At 38.7% G+C, this 22266-nt stretch overlaps 1 protein-coding gene across 1 annotated transcript in view; it reads right to left on the reverse strand.

The window, feature by feature from the left end:
• SEMA3A (semaphorin 3A) overlaps nucleotides 1-22266 on the reverse strand; it is a 209291-nt gene that overhangs the window by 87317 nt on the left and 99708 nt on the right. Inside the window, exon 5 of the mRNA XM_032801540.2 lies at nucleotides 1986-2079. Within this exon, the coding sequence (XP_032657431.1) occupies nucleotides 1986-2079 (94 nt within the window). The remainder of the gene's footprint in view (nucleotides 1-1985; nucleotides 2080-22266) is intronic.

Raw genomic sequence — 22266 nt, forward strand, 5'->3', positions numbered from 1 at the left:
TAAATTAGAGTGAATAAATGAAGACTTAGCACATCACTTCTGAATGGTTGCCGACCCCCTGATGTAGCCCATAACACAGTGTGGCAATAAGGAAACCAATAAGAAGCCTTAGATAGGCAAAAATTGTCCTGTGGTTTAAAAAAGAAAAAAAAATCAATCTGCCTGATTTTCAAGAGTACAAGTAAGCACACTACGTGAAGCCTGAGTCAAAACCAAATAAGATGCTCAGGATAATGATCTATAGTGGGGAAATATATATTTAAGACAGAGGAAAAAAAATACTGAGGCAGCAAGAATGTGACTAATCTGACAAAGGCAAAGATTTGTTAAAAATATTGAAAGCAAAGCCAAAGGAAATAAAATAATCATATTTGTGCAGGACCGGGGAAAAAAAGGAATGCGAAAGGTTAGACTCTTGACTTTGTGTGGTTGCATACCATGTGTATCACGTAATACTGGTTTGTCATCATCCCTTTTCTTTATTGAATATTAAAGTAAATAGTCAAGTCAATCCCAGGGGAGCAGCTCCATCACAAATTAAAGTTGCCCCAGGCATTAATTTATACACCAGCCTTTTAGGCACATGGTTCTTTCCTTTTCGTTTGGAGTAAGTACAGGGTGCAAGTTGAAGCAAGGTATGTGCTTCTTTCTTGTTTACAAAATTGTGTGGCCCCAGGGCAGCTCATCACCAGTGACCATTAGAGCCAACTCGGGACTAAGTATTTTTGCTGTCTTTTATGAGCAAATGCAGTGTAAATGGAGCATGAATATTTATTGGGTAAAGACCTACAATTACCAATGTTTGAAAAGTAATAGAGAATATAATTCATGCTGGACTAGTTTTTATCTTCTGGAGTGTTTTGAGGGGACACAGAACAGTGAACTTTTGAAAGCCCATTGATGCCTCCTTGATGCTGATGCAGCATCAGACCACTGGATCTTGAGTTAAAGCTACTGATCTTGATCCACAAAGTCATATATCAAGGACAAAGCTACTGTAGCAAAACCCATGAAATTTTAACTGCTCAGGTAAGGGGAAAGGGGAAAAATGCCTTTTTATTTCCTTTCACACAACACTCCTGTGTTTTGTTATAAGAACAAGGTAAGAAAAAGGAGAAGGAAAAATTAGACATTAAAATAAAAAAGAAAGCTGAGATTTTTAATGCAGTGTAGGGGGTTTTGACACACATCTTCCATTAATTTAGCGACTCTTGATTTAATAACAGTTAATTCAATGAAAGATGTGTGTCTAACTCTCCTAGCCTGCTTTGCAAAACTCAGCCAGGAAATCTAAACAGGTTCAATGAAGCAATAGTAACTTCCAGCCACATTTTGTAAAGATATTTAGGCACAAACAAGGGTCTGATGTGGCAGCAGCAGCAGAAGGTTGGCACAGCTGTTCAGACAGCCCAGCTGGCTCATTGATGGCTCAAGTAGAAGGAGTAAGCCAATCAGACGGCTACAGGCCTTGGATGCTCCAAGAGAATGTCCTCTGGGGTTTGACCTTCCAGGTTTAGTGAGAGGCTACTTCACCCATCTCCCTTGGTGCTGATGAGTGAGAGTCAGCATTCCAGGGACCCCACAAGCCCAGATTCTAGACCCTAGCACACATAAACAGTCAGCTGGAGAATCAGGTTCTTAGGGTTCATATGTGGAAATTCCTGAGCATCCCATGTTCCCACTGACTTCGCCTGAAATCAAGAGTGTGCAACACTTGCTATCTCAAGATTTTAACTTGAGGGGAAACAAGCAAAACAGCTGATATTTGAGGTATTTTTTTATATAGTCACCTTATTTTCAAAACACTTGGATAAACCATTTGCCAAATAATCAACCTGGAATTATTTTAACATAGAGCCCTCGCCCCAAAAACAACAACAAAAAACCCACAACCATTGAGAAATAGCGTGAAAGGGAAAATGTAGCAAACTTGTATTTCTCTATAGAGAAAATATGTCTCATTCATTTTACACTGCCACACGTACCTATTAAAAGAGAAGCTGTCAGCAATTTGGGATCATAGGGGCTTTTCCCTCGTCCATTTTCAAAATGTGAATCCTCCAGTTTAAAAATGATGTCCTATTGAGGAAAAGAAAAAATAATACAATTATCTGACAAAAGGACGCTTACATTGAGTCTGATACAATACAGTGTTGCATCCAAGATAGCTACAGAGATCCAGATTCTCAGCTGGGGCAAACTGGAATATCACCAGGGAGGTCAATGAAGCTACACCTACCTGCAGCAGCTAAGAATCTGGCCCAGATTGTCTGTCTTACAACTAGAATGACATTGCTGATCGTTAGTCAAAAATCATTCAGACAACTCCTGAGCTCTAGTCTAATCCTCATATGTTTGTAATAACTTTGCATTGCTTTCATTGGGAGTTTGCCTGAGTAAGGACTGAGTAAAGATCTTGGTGTTTGGACTTTGTATCTGGAATTAAAAAAGGTGAAGCATGTTTCACTGATCATGATAGCTACATTTCCCAAGGAGAAATCCTGGCATAAATTGCAGCATTGCATCCTACTCCAGGCAACTTGGGCTTTTAAAGACTAGCATTTCCCTTATCCACAGACTCTGTTCATTCACATGATTAGTAGTCATTTCTTTCAGTACTTTTCAAAGTATTACTTTTTAGTTCTATGAACTGGGGGAACAGCATGATGAGATATAAACGAGATCAAATAAAACCTCAGCCAACTCTAAACAAATCCGGTCCAATAAATACAAAACAATGGGATTTCAGTACATCTAATTATTTTTCATTGGCTCGGGGCCATATCTGTCAATCAAATTAAGCACAACATTTCTAGTTTTTGCAAGTGGGTAAAATCCACATCTCCCATGTAAAGCCAGAATATATGCTGGGGACAGATTTCCTTCTCATCCGTACAAGCCATGGACAGGGCCGCCCAGAGGGGGGCGCAAGTGGGGCAATTTGCCCAAGGCCCCACAAAGGCCCCACGAGCCTCTCCTGGTTTTCAGCGGCACTTCGGCAGCAAGCCCTTCACTAGCTCCAGGTCTTTGGCGGCAGGTCCTTCAGTGCAGCGGAAGCCTCAGAGCGAGTGAAGAACCCGCCACTGAAGTGCTGCCGAAGCCTCGGAGCGCTGCCTGGTGAGTACAAGCGCCGCAAAAGGTGGGGAAAAAAAAGAAAAAGCCGCGATCGGCGACTCTTAGGCTGCTTTACCACCGCCGCTTCATTCTTTGGCTGCATTCGGCGGCGGGTCCTTCACTCTGAGAGGGACTTGCTGCTGAATTGTCGCCGAAGACCCGGCTCTGCCCCAGGACCCCTGAATCCTGTGGGCAGCCCTGGCCATGGACTATAGTTACAGATGCAGTTTGCTATAACCCTCTTTTTCCCCTTCCTCTCCAACTGCATTATAGTTGGGGTCCCATTGTGTTAGGTGCTGTACAGATGCACACAAAGAAACAGTCCTGTATTTTAGGCCTAACACAATATTAGTAGTTTAAAGCAACTAAGGCACATGATATTTTTCTTCCAATATCTTAACAACCTGCCTCCATATTTTCTCTCATCTTCCTTTTCTCATTCTCTTCATTCACACCTTGTCATTTACCCAGTCACCTCCCGTAAGGACTCTATGCCTTCTCTTATGCTATCTCCCTATGCCTGAGGATCCTCTCTGATCTGCATCCTGGCATCTCTCTCTTCTCCTTCAACCTTTTTTTTTTAATTTAGTCTTCAAACTATGATCTTCATTCCACCACTCTAACTCTATTTCCTGACTTTGCTCCCTCAAATAATTAATTGTAGCATATTAACTTACAAAAAATGAAAACTTGATCTGAACTTTAGCTGCACATCTAGTTCTTGCATAATAAATTAAAGGAATAAGCAGATGACATTATTTGTGCTGGACAATAGTAATAGAAAATGGCACTAATTCTATAAGCCATTTTTAATAAAAATGTTATTATCAATATATATTTCCTTGGGATTCTTTCATTAATTCAGATAATTGCTCAACCTGTACCCCAATGGATACTTGATAATGTTACAAGTTACTGTCATGACTGTTATAATATCGTCCCATGAGACAAATAAGAAACAGATGTGGAGAATTATTTGATAGATGAAGGCCCTGATTTTAGACTCCCTTGTAGCAGTTTGATGACACTGTGATTCCATTAACAATGGTTTATGACTGGCATAGCTGAGTGGAAAATCTGGCCAACAGAATATATGGATGATATATTCATATCTCTTATGATATATTCATATCATTCAAAGCTCTTGGGTTTGGGGGAATAACCTCTTTGAAATAAAAGGAAAAATAGAGAAATCCCACAGTGTTTCAATATTTGAGTTTAAATACTATGTAAATATGTTAATTAAGTTCCCAAATCTATCAGTAAGAAATAATAATAATAAATGTATAATTGTTAGGTGACCCATAAATATCTCATTGTTAGTCTGAAGGCCTCTGGAAGCATGCTCCCCTGGAAGCATAACCGAATACAAGTAGGGCAACTTGCCCAAATACATTTAAGTCCAGAAGTCACAGTAAAACCTCACCTCCTTAGAATACAAGCAAGCAGTAAACAGAGCAAATTATTAAGAAGATCTTGCACACACCCAGAAATAAGAGCAAGAAGCAATAAGGAAGGAATCTGATTAGAAACAAGCATTTGGTTATGTGTTTCTGTACTTTGTGGCATTTAGGTCCAAATTCTGCTCTCAGAGGAGCTCATCAGTAGGAGAGTGGGATCTCCACGCATTAATCTGAGGGCAGCATTTAGTCCTTAAAGTTTCTATAAAAATGTGCACTTGATCATTTTCAAGAATGCTGGACATAGATCCAAAATGGAAACTCAGTTCAAATAATAAATAAAGGCAAGAAGCTTTTAGCGAGACAGTATGCAAACTATTTGCCCTTGGAAAAGTGCTTGAACATATAATTTGGAAACCTCCTGGGTTTTATAATTTGAATGCAAAGCATCACATCTCAGTGAATCAGCAAATCCCCTATTCATAAATAGCAAGAAGTATATAGTGGGCTCACAAACTGCTCCCTGTTTCAAAATTGTTTGAAGTCTACTATATAATCAGAGATTGGCATTTGTGAAAAAGCAAGCTGGTAGCAAGATGAAATAAAAATCAGACAGATTTCAAAGAAAGGTTATTGCAACAAAATGACCCATGGACCTGACTCTCATTTACATTAAGGCCGCTCCCTCGGCTATGCCCGGCCAGAGCAAAGAAACCTAAAAATGGAGGGAAATGTAATGTATCCCCACTTTAAGGCCCCTTCATATCCTTAGTGTAAATGAAATTCTGGCACCAATATACTGAACATACAATAGCTTCATTTATTCGCGATGTGAATTATAAAAGTCTTTAGGTTTGGTTTCCTATAGATGCTCCCAAGTAATTCAAGTCAACCCTAATGTAAAAGAGGGAAGAAGGATAATCCTAGAGGTAAAGCCTGAGAAGCAGAAGGTGCAAAGCTTAGTTGTACTTATATTTTCCCCATGTTTTGGAGCATGAGCTTTTGTGGATGAATACCCGCTTCGTCGGATGCATGACGAACTGACGAAGTGGGTATTCACCCACGAAAGCTCATGCTCCAATACGTCTGTTAGTCTATAAGGTGCCACAGGACTCTTTGCTGCTTTTACAGATCCAGACTAACATGGCTACGCCTCTGATACTTATATTTTCCTGTTGACTTAAGCTGAATCAAGATTGGGCCCTGGGCTTCTATTCCTGGTTTTGCCACAGATTTTGAGTATGTCACTTAGGCCAAACTTTTCTAAAGTGGATTCATACAGCTAGGTACTTAGGGTCAAATTTTCAAAGGTATTTAGGTCTTTAACAATGCAGGTAAGAGCTTAGTAACTCCCGTTAACTTAAACAGGCGTTAGGTCCTAAACTGCTTAGGTACTTTTGAAAATCCCACTAGACACCTATCTGCATCTTTAAGTGGCTAAACAGCTTTGAAAATCTGGTTCTTAGGCTTTGGTAGAATTTGGGTAACTAACTCCATTAGGCTCCTTTGAAAATCCCGCTCATAATTCAGGTCCCAATTTTTAGGCCCTGTTGATTTAAATGGGAACTGTGATTGCTCAGGACCTCTAAAAATCAGGCCATCCTTACTTAGGGCTGAACTTTAGATACACAATTTTAAAAGTTTGACTCTAATTTCTCAGTTGCTCAGATTCACCTAGTTAGCCTCAAAACACTCCTCTAGTATCCAGGGTTGTTCTGAGTCTGAATGATTTAATTGTTATAAGGGATTTAAGATCTGCAGAAGAGCATTGCTTATATATACAAATGCAAATGATGATTAAATACATGCAATTCAAATGGGCTGTTCACAAATAGTTGCCTTTACTTATTTGCTATTCATTATTTCTGATGTGTGATTGGTCATCTAAGTCACACAGTATGCTTCTCTTCCCTGATTGGATGAAAAAGCTGTTAAAACAGTTTGTCAATATCAATTACCAAATACTCTTGTTCTCACATAAATATCTCTGTTTGCATGGTAATACTGATGTTCTTAGGAAGAACAGGCACTCCCCAAATCTCTGTGCAATATAAGTGAATAAAGAAGGACACAAGCACGATCAAACTGAACAATTGTTTGAAATAAGAATAAATGTTTGTGAACATTTGTTTTTGCAATATTTGACAAGCTTTTAGTTGGCAGACTAGTTTGTGTGTCTTTCTCAGAATGATTGTAGGGTCAGTATGCAAACCTCACTCACTCTACCTGTTCTATAACTCTGCCTAAATCCTGACTATATTAAATACAAGAAGAAGAACTTGTTTTAAATAAATGAAATGACTATAGAAACCCCAAATAATTTCATTATATTATTTTCTCTGTACAAGATGACCTAGCAAAAGTAGCATAATCAGAAAAAATGCATGACATGAATGTCATGTTAACCTTGATTGATTATTAAAGACACCAAAAAATCCCATCTCAGCGGCATACCAGACATTAGATAGCATCAAGAATATTGAACAATTCTCAGGGACACTGAGAATTAGAATCCCTTTGTATAGCAACATTCTGGGGTGTCAAGTGTAATATATCACGTACATCACTGTCTGGCTCTAACAGGATGACCTCTGGAAACATAAGTGCTATACAATGATTGTCTGTTCTAGCTGAGCTATTAAGTAGACAGCATATGTAAGCAATAAGAAACACACTCCTAAAACCGATACATACAATTGAACTATACAATTTAAAAGTCTCAGTTCTTTGAGTGATTCCCTCCCCAGTCTCCTTATTTTCCATGATAAATTTAAAACAGGAATAATGGATTCCAATTGTTTTAGCAGATTCTACTACTATGTTAAATAAATTACGGGGCCATACTTTATTAGAGGATTGTGCTAGTTTTTTATGGTTATTTTTAGCAATCAAGACCACTGCTTTCCCCCTTTGTCTTCTGGATTTCCTGTATGTTATTAGACTGTGGTGAGGTCAGGCATCAGAGGAAATAACAGCAGTGTTAACTCCTAGACCCAGTGTTTTATGAATTACTAAACATCAGTGATGTCATAGTAATAAATCTTGCCCCATCTCAGTCTTGTCCCATTGTAAATAAATGAAATTAGCAAAGGTGTTTTTATATGCAAGAGGCTTTCTGATGAGAAAGAAAATGGTAGCTCCGGGGGAATGTTTGTAAAATTGGCTTCTATAATCAGGGTTCAGTTTAGCAAGAGTAAGATTCTGCAGTTGTTCTGGGGGATTTTCACATCTGATTGGGGTGTTGAATGTATCCTCGACACGTGTGTACACACAAATGGTGATCAAGCATTTGTATAGCAATATGTAGACAGGGATTAAGTGGAGCTGGCATAAGGCCAAGCTTTTCAAATGTAGCTGGTAATTTTGCATGTTTCAACTTGAAATCCCTTGAAGAGCACTGATTTTCAGAAAGTTCTTAGCACCCTCTGTAATCACCCCCTTCTACAGCGTGCCTAACTGAACACTTTAAAACTGAGGCACCTAAAATCATTAGCCATATGTCTCCATTATGTTTAGCTTGTTTGCTTCATTCTTATTTTTAAATTACATGGTATAAAGAAGAAAATTCAAAAGGGAGGCCCAATTAAATAAACTGCTTGACTGCTTTCCTGAATCAGGGTCTAAGTGGGTGATAAAATGATCAACAAACGTCCAGAAGACACATTATAAGAATTCCCCTCAAAGTGTTCCAGGGTAGGGCTCTGTGGAGGTGCAGGAGAGGCCACTGATTTCAGAGTACCACAACTCTAATGAGCAGGAAATCCCAGTAGGGATTGTGATATCTGTTCCATCCCATGAGTCTGATGCACCACCCCCGTGAGCAGGTGGGATTTGAATCCTTGTGGACTATCTTTGTTTTGGGGATGAATTCCATGCACCACAACCCCTGCTTAGTTTACTCAGACTTTGTGTAGGGGGGTTGAAATTCACCTTTGCAGAAAGTGCTTATCTTTGAGTACACTTTAATATAACTGCACTGTGTGTAGAGTTGGGCAATTATAGAGCTTGATCCATCTATGCTTAAGTCAATGCAAGGCTTTCCATTGACTTCAACATCTGTTAGACTGGGCCCTGAAACATGATTCCTGGATTTTAATCCCAGCTCTACCACTCACTTCCTGTTTGACTTTGGGCAAGTCTCTTAACCATTTTGTGTCTCAGTGTCATCATCTGCAAAATGGGGATAATAGTATTTACTTCACTCAAACAGCCATTGAGAGAGTCAACTGTTTGAAAGGGCTGGAATGCAAGATACCATGTGGAAGATTATCACAATTTTAACTCTGACAATTTTGCAATGATAGTTTATCTTCAGTCTTCATTCCCTACAGTGACTTGTCATATGAAACCACACGGTCATACCATGGTCTAGTTTTACCTTTCTTTATAATGGAAGAATTAGGTCCCCAACACATTAAAAACTGATATTGCAAAGGGGAAAAATACCTTTGAAATGATTAATTCTATTGTGTGCATGGAAACGTAAGTAATGTTAGACATAATTATAACTTCTGTCTGTCACAAGTTACAATTACTCCTCACAGCAGTATTTTTAAGGACAACGCAGTTTTCTAGTACAGATTGGATTTTTTTGTAATAACAAATATAAAGAATGTTTGTTTTTTCTCTTACTGAAACCAAAATGTTAAGGACACAGAAACAGATGTATTTTAGCATACTTGATTCCATGTTATTTAAAAAGAAAGTTCACATTAAAAGACAACTTTTCTGTTCAGGATCTCACCTGAATTTCCATTATTCTTGACTCCCCCATGCAGAAAAGGTCATTGAGGCTGGAAAAACTATGTAATGCACTTTCTCTACATATCTATATTATATAAACACACACACACACATATGTAAAGCAATCCACAGCATCAGTGGCTCAGATCAGTACCAAACCAGATTATTCCCTTTGCTGATATGTAAAGATGCCATATTTTAGAAGTGGAAAGACTCCCAGTCATTTCATGAGCTTTAGATCAGGGCCCTACGAGCCCGTGTTTCAGCTAGGCAAAGCATAATAGCGACATCCAATTATTTTATTAAAAAGTTCTTCAACACAGGGATTGTTTTCTATTAAAGTCTATGGGTTTCTAGAGTAATTCTTGAACTGTATAGAACTCATGGCTTCACTGCCCCATACCTAACTTTACCCATTGTGGGGTAGCCAAGGTCACTAGTTAGGCAATAGAGGATCAATCTTTGTGCTCAGGAGAGCACAGGGACTTCAGTCATGGCTGGCTGCTGTGCCAAGTGCCACATCATCAAAAGTTGGATAAGATCCTTGTGCACTTCCTCCCCTTGCATAGCTACCCAGGTGCCAGGCACAGTCTGGTTCTACATTGGAGCCTGATCTCAAAGTCCACTGAAGTCATCGAAAAGAATTCCATCAAGTCCAGGGGGGTATGGATGAATCTCTTTCCTAGTCCTTTGCCATGTTTACATATTAAGACAAGGTCTCTGCAACATCCGAAATTTACCCTTCTAAATGGCTATAAATTAAAACAGCTATTCTTCCTTACCACCAATTTATGAGGCTTTAACTTATTGGCACATCACTCCCAAAACCTGCATCCATGACACATTGCTTCTGCTTTTTGTCAAGATTACATCTAATGGTAATGAACACAGGAAAAAAGAACAGCATCTGTGTTATTCTGCACTGTATATGTTTTTAAAATCTTACATTGAAACATAAGCTTAATTTGAATGTCTGCAGAGACCACAAGACTGTCATAGTTAGAATTGTTTAGCCCTGGTTTGCTGTTGACCCTGAAATATATATTTACACTTAAAACATGTGTGTGTGTGTATGTATGTGTGTGTGTGCATACACACACAGAGTATATATATATATACACACATACACACACACAGAGCGCTACAAATGAACAGTTCTAGAACTTCAAATACTAAGCACCTCAGCCACAAATCCTTCTTATAATATGTTGTCCATGAACAACAGTAGATTTAGACAAAAGGCCAAGGGCGTTGCATAAATGTAACTGAAGGAAGAATTTGGTCTTCTGTGCATGCAAATAGCATGGGTATCTGAACAGTCCACTTGCTGTTTGCATAGGTCCACCTGAAATGCCATATAAAAGTCAGAGGATCATTCCAAAGTCGTCCTTCTCTTAGTTTTACAAATGTATAAACTTACTGTTGGGTACAGTGACTAGTTTGATCCTAGTCAGCAGGGAACAAATTGTGCCATTTTATTTATTTATTCAAGTCTGTCTGGAACATCTGTGAGGTTATCCTGCTGAGTATTCTGTCCCCTTGGATGTAAACATGTCAACAGGATGAGGTGACTGTCCTGTAAGAGCAACCTTCTGAACTCTGCTGTTATCCCTTCTTTACACTGAAACTTTGCTAACTTACAATTTGGAGATGGATAAGAAATCAATAAAGAGTAAGACACAATTTTTTGGGAACACATTGTCTATAAATGTCTTTGTCAATGAGAAAGACCCTTCTAGTGAAGGGAAGAACTTACTAAGAAGTGCTGGAGCTCACATGTAATCTGGAGGTTAAAAGGGAGGCAAGATTAGCTGGCCCTTACTGTATATTCAGAGGTCCAGGAGATGTACAGTGTGGGAATGAAACACCTTTTCCCCTTTCTTTGTTTTTACTTGCAGATGTCAAAATTAACATTTACAACTGAAGTTTGAAAAATAAAACACCAGCTGTCTTTCTGGCTCTAGCTGTGTTTGTATTAGCAGGGAAGTCAAGTTGCAGGGTTTGACATTTGTGCTTGCATCATTGGCTAAACATCTGCTCCAAAGCCCATAGAAGTCAATGGGAGTTTTTCATTGACTTCTATGTCCTACGAATGAGGCCTGGAAAGATTGGAAGCATCACTGTACTCACATGCAGGAGGCAGTGAGACCTGTCGGTCGAAGAACATCTGGTTTGCTGACCATTTGAACTCTCCTTGTAGCCTAGGTTAATTAACTCATCAGCTCTTTCCACGATACTTGACTTCACCTGTACTGGGGGATCCAGCGTCTTTGCTCTGAGGTTCTGAACGTTGGTCTTCTTATATGACACATTCAACCCCATAGTGTGGGTGGTATCTTGGAGACCTTGGAGGTCACAGCTGAAATTCTCTGACTTCTCCACAACAGCATTGGCTTAGTCTTGGTTAGTGAACACTTCATGACAACCATGATTCTAATGTGTAGAGCAGCATCTCCTCAAATCCACTCAATAGTTTGACAGAATATTGGCAAGAAAGCATCACTGCTGCACACTTGAGGTTGTCGAAACACAGCAAAAGCCGCGAACCAGTGCGCACTCTCACACTGGTACTGAATAGATCTTGCTGCTTCCTGCATGAAGTCACAAAAACTTATGAAAAAACGTGTAAAAAAAAAAGTATGGACACAAAAATGTTTTTGCACTAAAAAAAAGTTCAGGATCTATCAAACCTGCGTACACCTATTTGCTACAGGGGTCAGAAACTTGGACCTTTTTTCAAGAAGATTTGGAGCAAGTAGAGACATTCCATATACAATGTAAGCACCAAATCATGAGCATAAAGTGGTTTGACTGTATGCAAAGTGTCATAATTTTGCAGAGATCTGGCCTTCCTTCAATCACTCATTATATTCAAAAGTGGCATTGCAAACTCATTGACTATGTCACCAAGATGGGCAAAAACAGCCCAGCACGCTGTGTTGTCAAACGCTCCAGTGATGTGCAAAGGGGTGCAAACCCTCTTCCTACCTGGCTCTGCCTATGGCACCACCTTATACATCTGTGGATTTACAGAATTCAGTCAAAAGTGGGAAATTCACTATACAATGGCTGGAGTTACGCCATCAACTGTGGTCCCTCTGGCTGGTGCAGTGGTCTTCACTAGACTATGTGTGATGATGATGATTTTACTCACAGATGGATTGGATTATACTTTCACTGACATAAATTAAAAATAAAAATAAAAAAAAATACTTTTTTTTAAATTAAAAAAAAAATGTACCTGCTGTTGTTACAGATTACTGAACTTCAAATTGCTGAAATAGATGACAGTAAAAAAATCCTTCTCTTTACTTTTTTGTCACTGTGGGCATTTGACAACACTTTGTACGTAGCTGGCTTCATTTTTTTCTCCATTGTAGAAAGTTAGAGGCAATCCCGCAAGCACTGTATTCCAATAAATTGTATGGGAAATGTTATCCTCATTTTTAGATCAGGGAACTGAGACTACGTGACTTCCCCTGTGTCACAGAGGAAGTATGAGGAAGAGATATGATGTTATGCCGTATATCCCGAGTCCTAGTTTTGTGGCTTAACCACAACACCATGCTTCCTTCTCAAATCTCACTGAAGTAAATGACAACTCAATCCAATGGACACCTCTGAAAAGGTATCTGGTACCTGCAGGGCTAAACCTCATTTGCAGGGATTACCTTGAGACACGGAATGTAAACCAGGCTCCATACCCATTCAGCTTTTGTGGGGGGGCTTTCTGAGACAGCCAGAAAATATGCCAATTGTGTCCATAGAATACTGAATACCCATCAGGTGATAATATTCAGTTACTATTGACCTGGGTTGAATTTGAACCAACAACACACATAGCAAAAATCTTTCTAGACAGTTTCCTGGCACACAAAGTGCCTAGTGTTATTGTGTTTAAAAAAAAAAGCAGAAGTCACAGAAAGTCATTTATAGGACTCAGAATGAAGATGGCTTGTCTGATTGCATCATGTGACATGTAGACGTACATTTTTACATTATTGTCACGGGCATTTGTGACTCAGATTAATTTAGTGGAGATCAACATACTGCACTACACTGAATTTTTTCTCCTCAGTGTCCATTATTTATTCAAACAATCTAATCTTCCTAAATGTATGGGGGAAGTGGAGGAGGGGAGGGAAGAACAGCTAAAACATAATTATCTCTTTCCCATAATTGTTCTTTGATTGTGTTTCAAGGTTTAAGGATCCACCCAGCTTTTGTGTTCTGATAGTTGACACAGAGGCCACTGGGTGAAGCAGAACAGAAGGCAGAAGTTGAAATGAGAGATAAATCAAACAAAACCATTAATGACTGCTGGATAAGAAAAGGAAACAAACATGCAGCAAGTCCATCCCCTTTAATTAGTTCTTCCTCACCTACTTGAGACATCACAGTATTCTTCTATCCTCTGATTTGTCATGCAGATACACAGCTGTATTTTAAACATTTTTGACTCTCTACTTCAATTGCCTTACTTGACACCATATGCCATATATTTTCCTTTCTTTAATGAAATGGCTCTGAATCAAACAATTTGACCTTATTTCCGTGGTCTGGATTTTCTGTCTCGTGTTATTGTTTGACAAATGACATCAGCTGAGAATCTGCCTCCATATAGAATCATTTCTATAGAAATTTTGGAATTGCAACTCTGGACCAGACCAGTGTTTCCTGTAGAGCAAAAAGAACAGGAGTACTTGTGGCACCTTAGGGACTAACAAATTTATTTGAGCATAAGCTTTCGTGGGCTACACGCATCACCGGATGCATAGAATGGAAAATATAGTAAGGAGATATATATACACATACAGAGAACATGAAAAGGTGTGAGTCTTTGAGAGTGACTAACACCACACGTTACAGAGGGAAGTGAATGAATCCCTATAGCTGACAGTTATGGAATAACTGTTCTAAATGTCATAAAACCCTTAGCTCTTAGTAATTGGTTTATACCCTGATGCATATAGTGATTATATCCCTTATGTCGTTTTATCCTAAAAAAAATGGCTGTGGATGTTCTCATTATTATAAATGCCTCATAGTTTTTGAACCTTTAAGCTATTGGCCTCAATTTGCTGTGACTGAATGTTTGCTGTTCTCAGTCCAGTTTTCCATCCAAAATAATATAAACCACTGTATATTCTTCTGACTCACTGGGCAAAAAATGCAGAGATAATGTAAATGGAAGTGCAAGTTGTATAGTAAATTGGGGAGTGTAACTACAATACAGAGGAGGAAGAAGGTTGAATTAGTAACAAGAAAAGCAACCAACAAGGGAACCCTGCTTTATCTTACATCTTCTTTCATCCTGCTTTAGCTGGACGATGGTTACACCAGAGAGCTTACAGCTGTGCAGCTGCACTGATGCAGGTGTGCCACTGTAAGCTCTTTAATGTAGCCCCTATGAGCAAAGAGGAGAGAGCTCTCCTGTTGACTTAACTACGCTAGCCCTCGCCAGCGGGGATAGCTATGTCAGCAAAAGAAACCCTCATGCCGACATAGTGCAGTCAGCATAAATTATGTCGCTCAGTGGGGTGTGGCTCATTCATACCCTTGAGTAACATGAGCTGTACGGACATACGCAGTCGTGCAGCTGTCACTTTACACAGTCTTTACACAATCTGGCTCCTGCCATCTCAGCATTGAATTTACACCAATTTACAGTCATTTACATCCACTTTCCAAGCTGTAACTTACAGTATCTCTTATATCCCATATGCATTTGGGCCATTGTATTACAAAACAATATTTGTTTTTTGAACATCTGCATATATATGTGCTATGTTACATTCGAGTCTGTGGATGAGAGTATGTTTCTAAGTATGTTTTTCTGAAGATTGATGTAGATTGTAGGCTACCATTGACTTCAGTGGGATAAGAATTTGTCTTTAAGTGCTTCACAATGAAGTTGAGATAACTGGTCTATAATTAGGACATCTGATTTAGGTTTTAACTGATAAACATTAACAAAACACCCCCTATTTAAAAAAAAATAAGAGGAAAAAAGAAACTGATGTTTGTCCAATAAACACCAGAAAAAAACACCAGAAATGATTACTTGTATCTAAGGGCTTTCTACACAGATCAGTAATGTGAACTATGGGGGTGTGACTTCTAATGCATACTAATGTTTTGCACATTAGTTAGTTTAGGTAGTCCTGCTGGTGTACACTAAAGATACAGTAAAGTCCTGCTGGTGCATTTTAATGTAGTGCTGTTTGAAACAGTACTATGTTAAAGCACACTAGGGAATACTACAAGGAGATTACTCATTATAATATACAGTTGTCATTACAGTATATACAAAAAGAAACAACCCCATTTTTTTGGACATCTACATAAAACTCAAAAAATACTAAAAATAAACCCTGAAAATTAAATGAATAACCCTCCACGAACCAGAAGCCCTATGTCCAATTTCATTCTACAGTCTGAGGCCTCTTTTTGGATAAATGTAACACATTCCAATCCTCGAGAGCTTGACTTAATATTAAGGAATTTCTGAAAATGTTGTTTCTGACTTCTTGCCTCATTCATTTCCTTTCAAACATGTAGCTATATGTTGCTCTATCTGAGCTGAACACATGCACATTACCTGTTTCCCTTTAGAGGGCCAAACTTCTCATGGGCATTTTTGTCGTTATCGACACCATAGTATCACCTCTACTTCTTGACTACTTTATTAAGAAATATGATCATATCTTTGGCATTCTCCACTCTCTGTTTCCTCACTATGGCCCTGATTTAGCAAGGTACTCAGCTTTATGCTTCAAGGTTTAATCTCTTTTACCTAGTTATCTAGTATATCTAGTTGCTTACAGATCAGCATGGGAGCTAAGGTGGAAACTGATTATCCCACATTTGTTTACTGTGGAGTTTTATGGCTTACACTGGAGCATCTACCTAGTGGTGGAGATGAGCAGGACCTCAGGTCTGGCCCAGTATAGCGATTCCTACATTCTTTTAACCATACAAGTAGTCCTACTGGGATTAATTTATATGCTTAAAGGCAGTCCCATGCTTAAGTGCCTTGCTGAATCAGGGCCTAAGGCCTCTTTCCAGCAAAGAACGTAAGTATATGCTTAGCTTGCAGCCTATGACTATTATCATTGACTTCAAACTTAAACATGTGCTTCAGTGCTCTGCCTGATTGGCACCTATGGCCCTGATCCTGCATCCAATGAGCTTTGTTATTGACTTCAATAGATTCAGGATTAGGCCTTAGTTAAAGACAGACAATTTTTAACACAAACAAATGTGCCATTTAAATTTTCTTTCTCCTGTCTTCCATTGTAATTTCAATTTTCTTCATGAAAAATGTTTTACCTTCACTTACTACCAGGTATTTGAACATTTCCTCGTAACAGAAATAGCTGTGGAATTCAGCATTCAGACTCCCCTCTTCCAACTAGATTGTTCAGTTATTTATGCTTATTTTTATAGCTCCTCTGATATTTTTTTTCTTATCAGATTGCCGATACTTTTAAAAGCTTTCTGCTCATGGTAGAGATTAACCTTTACATCTCACCTTTATAGCCTTCTTGACATATTGACCTGTGTTATAACATTGCTGTTTAGAGTTAAGCAGAATGAATTTTGGTTACAGTTTCTTCAACTCTTCCTTCCTATTATCTACTTTGGATTCCAAGGCAAAATTTTCAAGCTTTGGGGTAAAATCCCCCAAAGTGCCCAACACTTAGAAGTCTAAATCCCATTTTCAAAAGTGACGTAAGCCCACTAAGGCCATGGCTACACTACCATTTATATCTGCAAAACTTATGTTGCTTGGAGTGTGAAAAAACATCCCCCCTCCAGTGACATATATTTTGCCAACCTAAGTGGTAGTTTGCACAGCTGTAAGGTCTCTTGTGTAGACTTAACCTGACTTTCAATGATGCTCCCTCGCTGTAACTTTATTATTTGTTAGGTAAAAATAATTTCTGAGGACTAGGTCCAGAATTGCTTTTGACCTCATCAGTTATTCAGAAAACTGCATAAGAAAAGGATCCTGTAGTATCTCTAAAAAACTATCCTCCTTTTTTGTTTTTTCCCCCTCAGGTTCATAACTATAGGCCAGATTCTCTCTCCCTTACTCATATTAAGTAGTATATTATTATTTGAGTAGCCTCATTGATTTCAATGGGAGTAAGGCAGTGCCCAACATAAGTATAGATGTCAGGCGGGCTTCATACAAATAATTTAAACTCCCAACCTTTTGTCTTTCTGACAACTCTCCATCACCTCTTTAAAAGTATTTCTTTATTTATTATCACAGAACCATAGAAGATTAGGATTGGAAGAGACCTCAGGAGGTCATCTAGTCCAACCCCTTGCTCAAAGCAAGACCAACCCCAACTAAATCATCCCAGCCAGGGCTTTGTCAAGCTGAGTGTTAAAAACCTCTAAGGAAGAAGATTCCACTGCCTCCCTAGGTAACCCATTCCAGTGCTTCACCACCCTTATAATGAAATAGTGTTTCCTAATATCCAACCTAGACCTCCCCCATTGCAACTTGAGACTATTGCTTCTGTCATCTGTCACCAGTGAGAACAGCCTAGTTCCAACTTCTTTGGAACCTCCCTTCAGGTAGTTGAAGGCTGCTATCAAAGCCCCCCTCACTCTTCTCTTCTGCAGACTAAATAAGCCCAGTTCCCTCATCCTCTCCTCATAAGTCATGTGCCAAGGCCCCTAATCATTTTTGTTGCCCTCCACTGGACTCTCTCCAATTTGCCCACATCCTTTCTGTAGTGGGGGGTCCAAAACTGGATGCAATACTCCAGATGTGGCCTCACCAGTGCTAAACAGAGGGGAATAATTCCCATGATTTGCTGGCAATGGTCCTACTAATGCAGCCCAATATGCCATTAGCGTTCTTGGCAACAAGGGCACACTGTTGACTCATATCCAGCTTCTCATCCTCTGTAATCCCCAGGTCCTTTTCTGCAGAACTGCTGCTTAGCCAGTCAGTCCCCAGCCTGTAGCAGTGCATGTAGTCTTCCATCCAAAACACAGGACTCTGCACTTGTCCTTGTTGAACCTCATCCAGTTTCTTTTGGGACCAATCCTCCAATTTGTCTAGGTCACTCTGGACCCTGTCCCTACCCTCCAGCATATCTGCCTCTCCCCGCAGCTTAAAGTCATCTGCGAATTTGCTGAAGGTGCAATCCATCCCATCATCCAGATCATTAATGAAGATATTGAACAAAACCAAGGTATTATCTTTAATATTCCTTGAGATATACATAACCTAAAATATCATCAAATTTCTAACTGTTATCCAAACTAGTTTCTGCTAAAGCAGGAGAAATAAGTTCTCTCTTTGCAGATTCAGAATTGTCCTTCACAAAAATCACACATATTTGTCTGCAATTTTTAAATTTTATTTGTTTATTTACATTTGCATCCCTCTTTCTTGGTACAGATGCCCCCCAGGTTACGCAAACCTGACTTACACAAATCTGCACTTACAGAAAAAGTTCTGTAAGCTAGAAATAGGAGGATTATTTGTTTTGGTTTGGTTTGGTTTTTTGCGTAATAGTTGGGTATACATTTCTGACTTACACAAAATTTGAGTTATGCAAGGCATTCTGGGACGTAAATCAGGGAGTTTCTGTATTTAAATACCCTATTTCCTTCTTCTGACATATCACGATATTTTAAATAATATCATACACAATAACTTCAGTTTAGCAAACTTATTACAGGATAATCTTTGTACAGAAGATATTTAGCTTTTCTTTCTTAGCCTTCCTCCACATTATAGGCTTACTATATCTCTGCCAATTAACCCTATTGACAATGAGTCATGGATTTTGAATGTATACATCCAACACGTTTACAGAAAGGAATAAAAGACAAAATCACCAGCTTGCAAATGACAAATAGAAAAGAGCTGTTTTCCATACTGCTCTCCTGCAAATTCTTTTGAAAGGCTAAACAACATTCTCAGTCTAAGGGCTTGTCTACACAATTGCACCAGTTTACTAAAAAGTGGGAATTTAAACTAATTTAGTTGAACCTGTGTGGACATTCTAGGTTTGGTTTAAGAGTGACTTATTTCAGGTCATCTTAAGGCAATTGGAAACACACTTAAGCTAACTCAAAATAAGCCACTCTTAAATCAAACTAGTGTCCAAACAGGGGTTTGTATTCACTTTAACTAGTCAACTGCAACAAGTTTGTTTGCAGACAAATAGAGCTGGATGAATAACCAATGTTTTGGTTTGGTGGCTGAACTGAAAAATTAAAAAAAAATCATTTCTGATTGAAAATATTTTTTTTAATTTCTCAGCAAAATAAAAGAGTTGGAAAAATTAATTTGGGGTCAGGTGAAATTTTTCATTTCCAGAGGGTTTTGGAAATGAAATCAAGGGAAATTCTGAAACAAATTTTCTTGCTCAAACAAAATCAAAACTCTTCGTTTTAGAAATACCAGCATAAACTTTCAAAATCTCTGATTTTTTTTTTACTGAAATCATTTGCTAAAATTAACCCAAATAGGTTCAGTTGCCCCAAATCTGCATTTTTCAGCACAAAAAAATTTGCACAACTCTGTTGACAATGCCCAAGCCCTGAATAGCTTCCATACTCAAAATTCCCACTAACGTGTCAAGAGTTTCTTCTTTCGCTCCCTTTCCTGGGTAAGGTTACACAAAGTCAAATTTTGTTTTTTTCTATTTGACTTGCCCATTCAATACTTTCAGAGAAAAAATTGATCTTGTACAGGATATCTGAATCAATTAATATTATTATACTAACTCTGCTTACTTGTAATACCTTTGCAGCTCCACATTAATGCAGCTTTGAAATTAATACTGCATTCAGTGCATGCAGGCAAATGAATTTGCCTGCATGCACTGAATGCAGTATTAATTTCAAAGCTCTTTGGGTAAGATCCTACACTCATTATTTAGAAAAACTCCAGCTGGCTTCAAGGGAATTTATCCTCATTAAGGAGTCCAGGATTAGGCCCTCAGTGGGGAAACAACAGCCTGCTGGACTTTGTCTACATAAGTAGAAAACCATAGCCTGAAGTAATAAAAACCAAGTCACAGAGTCTTATAACACAAGAAGATGGACCTTAGAAGTCTAAGGTATATGGTAAAGTACATTTTGCAATATAACATCACACTCAGACAGAAATATTGGAAGAACTTAAAGACCTAGACCAGATATAATTAGACTGAAATATTTTCTGCCTCCATGGCTATACTTAACACAACACTTGACTAAGCACTGATGCTTAGCTAAATGAAAATCTAAATTTGGAACAAGTCAAGGGGAAAAAACCATGACTGCAGGGGTACTTATTTACTACACTTAACACATGGTTTGTATTGTAGGTACAATCATATTCTTTATGAAACCTGTTGCAAGCTTGTAAATAAATATTAGCTACAGAGCATAATTTCTGTTTAAACACACAGTAAAATGCTTGCAGGTTTCAGTGTTGGTCCCATGCTTCAAACACCATGTTTAGGTAGTAGTATAAAAAGAAATAATTAGCGATATATTGTTTTGAAAAAAAAATAAATGCCATTTCATTAAGATGCAACATTTATTAGCCTTGTTTTAAACAAACCTCAAACTGAAGCAAACAATTCACACTTCTAATCAAAAGAACCTAGTGAAAGGGTAAGTCTACCAGATTGCTGCAAGATTCAGATAAGTCTTTTGCCCCCACTACTTCCCCCGGAAGGCTGTTCCAGAACTTCACTCCCCAATGGTTAGAAATGGTTAGAAACCTCCCCAATGGTTAGAAACCTTTGTCTAATTTCAAGTCTAAACTTCCTAATATCCAGTTTGTACCCATTTGTCCTTGTGCCTACATTAGTACTAAGCTTAAATAATTCCTCTCCATCCCTAAAGTTAATCCCCCTAATATATTTATATAGAGCAAGCAAATCCCCCCGAAGCCTTCTTTTGGCTAGGCTAAACAAGCCAAGCTCTTTGAGTCTCCTTTCATAAGGCAGGTTTTCCATTCCTAGGATCATCCTAGTAGCCCGTCTCTGAACCTGTTCCAGTTTGAATTCAGTATAGGTGAAAGGATGACCATGCCTTTTAGACCAAGTACTAGAAGATGTCCATAGACTAGGGGCAGGTCTTCACCACCAGCTGGATCGACGGATAGAGATCAATCTATCGGGGATCGATTTATTGCACCTCATCTAGACGTGCATAAATCGATCCTCGAACGCACTCCACATCGATCTGGAACTCTAGCTCACGAGAGGAGGAAGTGAAGTCGACGGTGGAGCGGCCAGGTAAGTCGACCTAAGATATGCCAACTTCAGCTACGCTGTTCACATAACTGAAGTTGCGTATCATAGGTCGACCCCCCACACACAGTGTACACCAGGACTAGGATAGACCAAATGATTCAGTAAGTCATTTCTAACTCTTATCTATATGAGTTCATGACATACTTGCTCATACTGTGTGATTTTTCTCACCTCTTCTTAAGTAAATTAGCCAGCAACAACTGGATCCTTCTTTAGTAATTCTTTCTCATTCTTTTCTCTAGACTTCCAAAAGTAAAACAAACAAACAAAAAAAAATACCAATAAGCCTTTCCCCCAGAAATAAATATATCAACTCCAGATGTGAACAGTGCCATAGCACACAATACAGAAGCTGTAATAGTCTGAATAAAAACAGATATGAACTTCTCTTTCTTTCCATTTCCAAGCAATGGTGGAAAGTTTTTCACTTTTTCCAATATAGAACTTTTGGAATAATTGGAATGGCAAGGTACTTGATAGTCCACAAAGTCAAGTGAGAAGGTGACCGGGAAGGGCATAATCTGTTTCTTTGTGCCTATGGAGTGAGGGAAAAGTTACCCCTTAACCAGACTTGTTAGAAATGTAGTGTTACAAAGAAAAAAGCAACTCAGAAGCAGGATGATAACAATTATGTAAGATAAGAACATAGAATGGAGAGAATGAGTGAAAATTGTGCCATTGATTTCATTGGGGGCCAGGATTTCAGCTATAGATATTAAGGC

Source organism: Chelonoidis abingdonii, chromosome 1 (assembly GCF_003597395.2).
Source record: "Chelonoidis abingdonii isolate Lonesome George chromosome 1, CheloAbing_2.0, whole genome shotgun sequence".
NCBI classification, from domain to species: Eukaryota; Metazoa; Chordata; order Testudines; family Testudinidae; genus Chelonoidis; species Chelonoidis abingdonii.